The sequence below is a fragment of the Drosophila hydei genome, unplaced genomic scaffold, assembly GCF_003285905.1.
Source record: "Drosophila hydei strain 15085-1641.00,03,60 unplaced genomic scaffold, DhydRS2 tig00008119-arrow-pilon, whole genome shotgun sequence".
NCBI classification, from domain to species: domain Eukaryota; kingdom Metazoa; phylum Arthropoda; class Insecta; order Diptera; family Drosophilidae; genus Drosophila; species Drosophila hydei.
Window position 1 is genome coordinate 4833071 of NW_022045830.1, and position 8751 is coordinate 4841821.

Consider the following 8751-nt stretch of genomic DNA (forward strand, 5'->3'; position numbering starts at 1 on the left):
CAATCTTATTGTAGGTGATGACAAATATTCCTTTTCATTCATGTAACATTCAACGAGTACTAAACTTCATATATGTAAAAGTGCAATTAAAAAAATATTCATTTTCTGCACAGGCCCACCTTATACTCTGGTATTTTTCGAAATAGCCAGATTTCTAATTGGTATTAAAAGACATTAAAAACGCGGTCACACCGCACACGACACCGCGATATTGTAGGAAAAATTTGCAATACTTTGTTTTATAAACGCACAAAATGGAGCCCTATGATGTCGTAGTCAATCAGCCTGTGGTCATAGATAACGTAAGTCAAATTTAATATAATATATCAATTAGAATCCAAATAGAAACAATTGCCACATAAGCTTCAAGATCTTTGCCACTGACAAGTGACATCACCAACTAATACGAACGAATAAGCCAAGCTGCCACTGCCCGTCCCTTTGTCCGTCAACTTTTTCAACAGCAATCGGAACTGTTTATGTATGCAATGACTAATTGCCAAAACCTAGACTTTTGAGCACAATTTACTGAAAGTGGCCAAAAAGTATATACAGGAAAATGAAAAGACCGCAATTAATGCTTGAACACTGTGACCGAATTGCGTGAATAATGAGCATCGATGTTAATGCTTCCAGTCAGATTCATGCGTGGACTATATTTCTCCGAATATACAACCGGAGGACGTTCTGTCACCCAAAGCCCGGGTGCACTTAATCTTTCAACATTACGATCCGGTGGATTGCCACACTTGCCATGGTATTGGCGAAACATCGGCGAACAACTCATCTTGTTAAAAGGATCGCGATAATAATCCCTGTAATCCTGGCAACTTAAGTAGAACTGATCGACCTCGCCCAGACTCCCGTAGTTGACAATCGATAGACCACTTGGTGGCACAAGTTGCAAGAGTGGCTTCCGCTGCACGCGTAGACTCTTCGACACGTGTAGCATATCCACGAAAGGAATAGTTCGGTAATTCATATTTGCCTAATGAAGCTACTTAACAAATCAACACAAAAATGAACCAAAATTAACAAACTTGAAATGTGGATGTGTAGGCTGCGCGTGTGAAGCTAAATTTGAATGAATGCCTGCCTGTTAATAATACTACATTTTTTCCTTTTCAGGGCTCCGGTGTGATCAAAGCCGGCTTTGCTGGCGAGCACATTCCAAAGTGCAGGTTTCCCAACTAGTGAGTATTTTAACACAATGCAGGGCATCGCTTAGATTATCATACCTTATTTTAGCATTGGCAGACCAAAGCATGTTCGGGTAATGGCCGGCGCCTTGGAGGGCGACATTTTTGTTGGCCCCAAGGCGGAGGAGCATCGCGGCTTGCTTAGCATACGATATCCCATGGAGCATGGTATTGTGACGGATTGGAACGATATGGAGCGCATTTGGAGCTATATATATAGTAAAGTAAGTCGGGTTAACTTTTCATGACCGACAGTTGTTTCAATAATTTATGTTTTCTTCAGGAACAATTGGCAACGTTTACGGAAGATCATCCCGTTCTACTCACTGAAGCACCATTGAACCCGCGTCGCAATCGGGAAAAGGCCGCTGAGTTCTTCTTTGAAGGCATCAATGCGCCAGCGCTCTTTGTCTCCATGCAGGCAGTACTCAGTCTGTAAGAGCATATAGTTAAACTACACTAAAAAGTAGTTTCTAAACCATTTCAATATTGTTAGCTATGCCACGGGCCGTGTGACGGGTGTGGTGTTGGATTCGGGTGACGGTGTGACGCATGCAGTTCCCATTTATGAAGGATTCGCCATGCCTCACAGTATTATGCGTGTGGATATCGCTGGGCGGGACGTGACGCGCTACCTTAAAACACTCATACGCCGAGAGGGCTTTAATTTCCGTTCGACAGCCGAGTTTGAGATTGTGCGGTCGATCAAGGAGAAGGTCTGCTACTTGGCAACCAATCCTCAAAAGGAGGAGGCTGTGGAGACTGAAAAGTTTGCATATAAATTGCCAGATGGCAAGACATTCGAAATTGGACAGGCTCGTTTCCGTGCGCCCGAAGTGCTCTTCCGACCCGATTTGCTGGGCGAAGAGTGCGAGGGTATACACGATGTGCTAATGTATTCCATTGAAAAGTCGGATATGGATCTCAGAAAAATGCTCTATCAGAACATTGTGCTGTCGGGTGGTTCAACGCTTTTCAAAGGTTTCGGCGATCGTCTACTCTCTGAACTGAGAAAACACTCAGCAAAGGATTTGAAAATCAGAGTAAATATGATTATATGTAGTAATAATACAGAATTCTATATTAATACTTGATTTTGTTTTTGTCTAGATTGCTGCACCCCAGGAACGTTTGTACTCTACGTGGATGGGCGGCTCAATTCTGGCATCGCTGGATACCTTCAAAAAGATGTGGGTATCGAAGCGAGAGTTCGAGGAGGAGGGCCAACGTGCCGTGCACAGAAAGACTTTCTAGTTTGTTTAAAATCATTTAAACGCTATGTGTAAAAGGCTTATTAAACTCTGTATCAAATATCATGTGTCAGCTAACATCAAGTATCCCTTAAAAACAAAATTTGAATTAATTTTGCATGTGTGTGTTACGCATAAATAGGCGCAAAGTATTTAAATATGCTATTTATTGAAATTTGCTTACGCAGCATATAAGAAAAAAGAAAAACAAATAAAAATAACTAAAAACTAATAAATAAAATAAAAATTGATATTAAATGCAGGCTAAATCAAATATTGTGGTAATGTTAATTATGACATAAATATATACGTTTACTCATTAGTCATACACCTCGACATATCTGAGCCGCTCTCGCTCTCTCTCTAGGCCAACGGCGCGCTTGGATGACGCTGTTTGGTCGAAAATGAATTCAGTTGATTTTCAGCTGTTTGTTCGTTTGGTTGTGTCTCAGGCAACCATCTCTATGGCAACGGCTATAAAAGTTGTTTTCGTTGCAACTTTTTGTTAAATTATATGTCGCCAGTTGTGCAAAACACAAAAAACCAAATAAGTTAAACAAAGCTTCTATCGAATTTGAAGCTCTTGACTTTGGATCATTTGTTAAGTTCGCAAACGCAACGACGTGGAACCGCATTGAAAACTTCACAATGGCTCAGGCGGAGGGACGAGCCAATGAAACGGAGGCAAGTCACAAAAAAATACGCACACAAATCAGTTAGCTAAATTAGCTTAATTAAAGTAAACTTACCAAACGAAGCTTGAAAATAAGTCCTGAGAATTGCACTTCCTTCTATTATCATTTACTTTGCAATTGCAGTTCGTGTATATTATACCTGGTTAATTATACCTGGTTTACCTTGCATATAAGTGTGTGTGTGTATGCTTTGCTGTATATATAGGTATAATAAGTCTATATCTACAATTCAGATGTGCTACGCCAATAAAATATTCATTCCTGACTGTCGTATGTCTGTTTATTGATTTTATAATTATAGAAAATTTTAAATTCTCTAAGTGAAGTCCATCGCTTCCATAAACTTCTACACATAGTAAATTTGAATCTTTTTGTTATATTACAATTTTATAATAATAATTATATATATAAATATACAGAATTGTGTATAAAAATGTAAAAAGTTTTATATAAACTGACCGAATCCGTTTGAATCTCAAACAAGGGTAGTCTGAAATGTTTCAGACCTTAGTAAGATTCCCCTCGTCGGAAGTATCCGACTTATATATACCCTGAACCTACGGCAGAGCTGCTACACACACATACACATATACTCAAGTATGTGTGTTGATAGGAGTTTTCACATGAATACATACTAAACTTGGCATCTTTAACTTGAATAGTTCTCAAGTCTTGTTTTATAAATCAACTCAAAAGATCCATGCTTATAGATATTAAAGCTTGTAGAGCGCTTGGTACAACAGCATTTGTATCTGTACACTCAAGTCTGTAGCTTTTGTGGTTGCCAAGGTCAGTTGGAGAGTCGTTCTTTTCTATATCCACTCAATTGAAATAAATATACTTCATGAGGTCTCGCTTACTTCCGCGTCTTTCATATAATGGTTTTAGGGTAAAACAAACAAATTTAAAATAATTTATTTACGCTTAGTTAGGTTGATATCTTTTCAAACTACCCTCGCTATGTGCACCTTATATTGGTTCAATATCTTAATTATTTAATCACTTTATTTGCAAACTCAACTTGAATACAGTAGTTTAGTTGATGTCTCACTTATCTCTTGCAGAGTGCTGTAAAAAATGCCTGGGAGGTATGATATTATTGAGGCATTTCAATATGGATGCAAATAACGTTTAGATGCTGTTGCTTCAGTTCTATATTTGCACTCTAAATAATTGGTTTCAATAGATAGTTTGACATTATCAGCAAGGTGCAAGTTGTATCAGAGCAATTGGAACTAGATAAGAAACGCGAAAAAGTTCTAAATAGACCAAAATCGTATCACAATTTGTGCGACTCTCGAGTGAAACAGATACAATTTCTAAAATGGCTTCAGGCGTGTGTACAGAGAATATGGGAAATATTTTATTAGAAATTATTCCAATTGAACTCTTTTCAGATGAAGGCAATGGATGCCAATCGCTATGCGACCAAGAAAACTATTGCCCAGGGCATGCTGGATATAGCCCTGCTCACAGCCAATGCATCCCAGCTGAAATATATACTCCAGGTCGGGGAGCAGCATCAGTTCTATAAGCTAATGCTCATACTGATTAGCTTGTCCATAGTTATGCAGGTAAATATACCATTTTTTGCCCGCCTGTCTTGGCTTTGGGGTTGTAACGGCTCGTTCTCCCATGTCGTAGATACTGTCTGGCATACTAAGCCTGTCTCTCAGTTTATTGCGGGACTGCCGAATGCATCAGCCAGAGTTCCATCAATCGGCCAATGTGATCAATCATGTGCGCACTGGGTTTGCGTTTTTTACCACTATGGTAAATCTTTTCATATCGGCCTTTGATTCTCGCCTGCCCCCAATACAGGGCGATCTTTTGAATGATGTCAATTAAAAAAAAATTGTATAGAATTAACCCATCCCACTCGACTTTTTGAGCGAAATATTCTGGAAAATTTCGGTGCTCTCTAAAAAGAAAACAATTTCAATTTTAATTTTAACAGCTATTGGTTGGAATTTTGTTTGTGGCCATCGGCAGCCTGAATATTAACAGGCAACAAGACCAGACGGCAGCAATTATATTGAACGATATCATATTGGTGGTCATCTTTGTAATATCAGTGGTGAATGTCATAATATCTGGTTTCGGGATCGAATACTCCTCCCAGCCACTAAGACTCATCGATCAGCATGCTAAAGTACCTTAGATATAAAAAAACGATTCAACACTTAAGATTTTAGTATTAAATGCAATTTGTAAAACATTATGATCGATATTTTATAAGATTTCTAATAAATAATAAAAGCTATATAAATATCATAATCTTCTTCTTTTATATGTAGGTGGCAGCAGGAGTTTTACTAGTTGTTCAATCTCTTGTGAGCATTGCCAAATCAAAGAATCGTTCAATACTTTATACAGTCAATCACTTTGTGGATGCCATCATATTTCTATCTGTGTTCTGTGATATTATGAAAATGAATTTTGGCTTGGATCCCGCAATACCATACAAAGATGATCAAGTTGAAATTTTTAAAAACTAATTTATTTATTTTTAAGCATTTTATAAGAACTCAAATAAAACTATTGATCCTCATTAGTTATTATATTTCAAATTCTTTTAATGCCGCATTGTAACATGACTTTATACTTGATTAATGTGCACACACTGTTTTGCCATCACTTGTACATTTATCGATAGTCAATGAATGCAATGGCAATTGGCGGTATTATATTTTTGGAATTTCTTACTTAACTTATAAAAAAAAATATTTATTAAAATATTTTGATGTAAATATTAATTAGAGGCTAAAGAAAATCTTTTTCTTATGTTAAGTACATCTATAATAACTTCCTATATTTTTTGACCGTACAGAACACTCCTTCCCTCTCACTCTCTCTCATAAATGCAGAACTAAGACGTCACAGTTTTTCTATGATTGAAAATATTTCAGTTGGATTTGGTGCTCATACCGATTAGCTTGTCCATAGTTATGCATTCCATTTATTGCCCGCCTCTCTGTGCTTTGGGGTTATAACGGCTCATTCTCCAATGTCGTAGATACTGTCTGGCATACTAAGTCTAATTTTCAGTTTGTTCCGGAATTGTCGAATGCATCTGCCAGAGTTCCATCAATCAGTCAATGGAATCAATCATTTGCGCGCTGGGCTGCTTTCTAACCACAATAATAAATATTTTCATATCGCCATTCGATAATCGCCTGCTTTCGGGACAGGGCAATCGGTTAAGCGATACTAACTAAAATTGTATATTTAGAATTTACTCATTCGTAAGTATCTTGCTAAAACTAATGTCATGTTTTATTTTAACAGCTTTTGGTTGGAATTTTGTTTGTGACCATCGGCAGTCTAAATATTAATAGGAAACAAGACCAGACGGCAGCAATAATATTGAATGATATCATTCTGGATATTTTATCCGGTTTCGGCATGGAATATTCTATTGAAGATTCGATAATACCTTAACATAATTGCTCATGAAATAAATAATTTCTTAAACTAAAGCTTAACATTGCATTTTTAAGATGTAAAATAATTTACAATCTCAATTGGCAGTTATATTGTATTCAAGCTTTAAATAATTTAAAATGCCCGCATTATGTAGCAAATTTAGTACATTATTTTCGTGTGTACACACTGTTTTGTTGTCAGCTGTTAATGTATCGATTGCCGATATATTTTTAATCGCAATATTTTGCTTTCATGCAGCGTCTGTGTGTTTTCCTTTTTGGCGGCATTAACTAAATATTTAAGGATTTCGGAGAGGCTAACAGTAGAAATAAAACTTAGTACGAGAATAGTTCTTAACATCAACAATGTCCGACGATGATTGTGATATATTCAATATGCCAGTTAAACGGCTAAACGGTAAGTGGCTACATTCATACATACGAGATATATAATTTTTAAACTTCACAGTTGTGCCGCAAAAACATTGTACGGAGGACTTGGATTCCAAACAAATTGATTATGATTTTATAAAGAAACCTACTACAAAATCTATTAAGCAAACGGCTCAAATAAAACCGAAGTCAAAGGCAAAATCCGGAAATCGAAAAAAGCAAGAAAAAGATGAGGAAAAACTTATTAATAATAATACACAGGAGGTGACAAGCCCAACTCTTGGAGAGGCGCAGGCGCCCATCTCACGTGCTGATCTGTCTCCTGTCTCACAGTTGATTTATGAGATGGAGCAGAAACAAGAACGAATCAAAACCAAAGAAATGGAAGCGTTACCCGTTGCGAGGCGCACGCGTTCCTCAATAGGCAAACGACAGCCCACACCAGAGAAGATAAACGAACTTGAAGTTCCAGCTCCAGCTGTCATAGCTGTTGTTCCAGCTCGTGCTAATAAACGTAGTGGACGTGGGCGAAAAGCCACAGCGCAGACTGCAGAAACGAGTAGCTCAACGGCACCGAGAAATATGGTTGAGCCAACTAAACGAAATCGAAGACAAGCGGCTGAAATTGCGGCTTATTCCCGGGTCGTGGACTCTATTGATCTCGTGTCAGCTGTTGCTCCGCGCGTAGAAGGATTTGTAAGTAAGCATTGAGCTGTATTTTATGCTTATCTGTAGATGTATATCGTTTAAAACAATAGATAAATCTGGATTCAGATGAGGAAAATGAAACGAGTCCCGCAGAGCCCGAAAAAGCAACGCTAAGTTACGATGATGATAATCCCATCATAGAGATTAATTTGAATTGGTATGCAGTTATAGTCAAATTGTATCTTATGTAGTGTTTAATATTATTCCCCTTTTAGGCTCGGGGAAATGCAAGTATACAAGCTAAGGCAACACCAAAAGTTTTCGCACATGTTCAAGGAGGTTTCGAAACGCAATGGGGTACCTGTAGACGATGTTGTTATAAATATGGATGATCTCTTTCTAAACGCAGTAGACTCGCCGCAAAGCGTAGGTCTAAAGGGTTTTCACATATTGAGTAAGTTAAATATTTCATTTAAACATACATTTTTTTATAATATATCCTTATTTCTCGCAGGTGGTCGCGCTCTGAAGTCGCATAAAAATCAACACAAAGAAGATGTTAATCTGATGGCAAAGCCAAGGAAATTCCAATTGAAAATTCAAAATGACAAATGGAAACAACCATTAATAATACCTATGAAAAAAACAGAAACGTTTAAGATGCTATACATCAAATGTGCGGAAGAAATGGAATGTGATGTTAAAGACTTCAAGTTGTTGTAAGATAATTATTTAAAATGCTTCATGCATTTACTCTAAATATATTCTATGCCTTGTAGCTTTGATGGCGACTTACTGGAACCTGATGATACGCCCAAAAATCAAGATATGGAAGGCAACGAAATAATTGATTATCGTTCCAAGTGAAGCAAACTCTTATTGTATATTGCAATTTTAGTATTGTTAAAGTTCAATTATCGAATTACTCTTTAATGTAGGTTATTTAATATTTATTTTTAAGTACAGTGTGTTAGAATAATAACAAATCTATGGGTCATGTTTTTAGCCTAATGAAACCTCAAACGACTTCTCATTTGGTAGCCAACAAATGTTTAACTCCAACTTTTGGTTACTTTTAAAAGTAAGTCAAGCTGCTGCTGCTAGGATAAGAGCTCTTAAAGTAGTGTACAGCATTCAACAC

The 8751-nt window shown here is 37.2% G+C and overlaps 4 protein-coding genes across 6 annotated transcripts; 3 read left to right on the forward strand and 1 right to left on the reverse strand.

Moving 5' to 3' along the window:
* Positions 1-37: 37 nt before the first annotated feature.
* LOC111598341 (actin-related protein 1) lies at positions 38-2602 on the forward strand. Its single transcript, XM_023313548.2, has 6 exons — positions 38-302; positions 1129-1193; positions 1249-1423; positions 1483-1634; positions 1696-2242; positions 2310-2602. The coding sequence occupies exons 1-6, from the start codon at positions 255-257 to the stop codon at positions 2451-2453; spliced, it is 1131 nt and encodes a 376-aa protein (XP_023169316.1). The 5' UTR covers positions 38-254; the 3' UTR covers positions 2454-2602.
* LOC111598342 lies at positions 341-1087 on the reverse strand. Its single transcript, XM_023313549.2, has one exon. The coding sequence runs from the start codon at positions 980-982 to the stop codon at positions 575-577; it is 408 nt and encodes a 135-aa protein (XP_023169317.1). The 5' UTR covers positions 983-1087; the 3' UTR covers positions 341-574.
* Positions 2603-2879: 277 nt separating the features above from the next.
* LOC111598313 (ninjurin-2) lies at positions 2880-5399 on the forward strand. 3 transcript variants are annotated; one of them, XM_023313509.1, is made up of 3 exons: positions 2880-3133; positions 4542-4718; positions 5102-5399. In XM_023313509.1, the coding sequence occupies exons 1-3, from the start codon at positions 3098-3100 to the stop codon at positions 5303-5305; spliced, it is 417 nt and encodes a 138-aa protein (XP_023169277.1). In that variant the 5' UTR covers positions 2880-3097; the 3' UTR covers positions 5306-5399. The 3 variants fall into 3 exon arrangements, with proteins under 3 accessions (XP_023169277.1, XP_023169276.1, XP_023169278.1); XM_023313508.2 differs by having other exon boundaries at positions 4789-5180; XM_023313510.2 differs by lacking the exon at positions 2880-3133 and adding an exon at positions 4375-4480 and having other exon boundaries at positions 4789-5180.
* A 1292-nt stretch (positions 5400-6691) lies between these two features.
* LOC111598258 (uncharacterized protein CG4449) lies at positions 6692-8489 on the forward strand. Its single transcript, XM_023313431.2, has 6 exons — positions 6692-6987; positions 7039-7658; positions 7721-7827; positions 7886-8064; positions 8125-8329; positions 8390-8489. The coding sequence occupies exons 1-6, from the start codon at positions 6936-6938 to the stop codon at positions 8475-8477; spliced, it is 1251 nt and encodes a 416-aa protein (XP_023169199.2). The 5' UTR covers positions 6692-6935; the 3' UTR covers positions 8478-8489.
* The last annotated feature ends 262 nt before the right edge of the window (positions 8490-8751 follow it).

Coding starts and splice junctions, on each gene's coding strand:
- LOC111598341 (XM_023313548.2), top strand. CDS start 255: ATGGAGCCCTATGATGTCGTAGTCAATCAGCCTGTGGTCATAGATAAC. Junction 303..1,128: donor AGCCTGTGGTCATAGATAAC/GTAAGTCAAATT, acceptor TTTCCTTTTCAG/GGCTCCGGTGTGATCAAAGC. Junction 1,635..1,695: donor ATGCAGGCAGTACTCAGTCT/GTAAGAGCATAT, acceptor CAATATTGTTAG/CTATGCCACGGGCCGTGTGA.
- LOC111598342 (XM_023313549.2), bottom strand. CDS start 982: ATGAATTACCGAACTATTCCTTTCGTGGATATGCTACACGTGTCGAAG.
- LOC111598313 (XM_023313509.1), top strand. CDS start 3,098: ATGGCTCAGGCGGAGGGACGAGCCAATGAAACGGAG. Junction 3,134..4,541: donor GACGAGCCAATGAAACGGAG/GCAAGTCACAAA, acceptor AACTCTTTTCAG/ATGAAGGCAATGGATGCCAA. Junction 4,719..5,101: donor GCTTGTCCATAGTTATGCAG/GTAAATATACCA, acceptor TAATTTTAACAG/CTATTGGTTGGAATTTTGTT.
- LOC111598258 (XM_023313431.2), top strand. CDS start 6,936: ATGTCCGACGATGATTGTGATATATTCAATATGCCAGTTAAACGGCTA. Junction 6,988..7,038: donor GCCAGTTAAACGGCTAAACG/GTAAGTGGCTAC, acceptor TAAACTTCACAG/TTGTGCCGCAAAAACATTGT. Junction 7,659..7,720: donor CTCCGCGCGTAGAAGGATTT/GTAAGTAAGCAT, acceptor TTAAAACAATAG/ATAAATCTGGATTCAGATGA.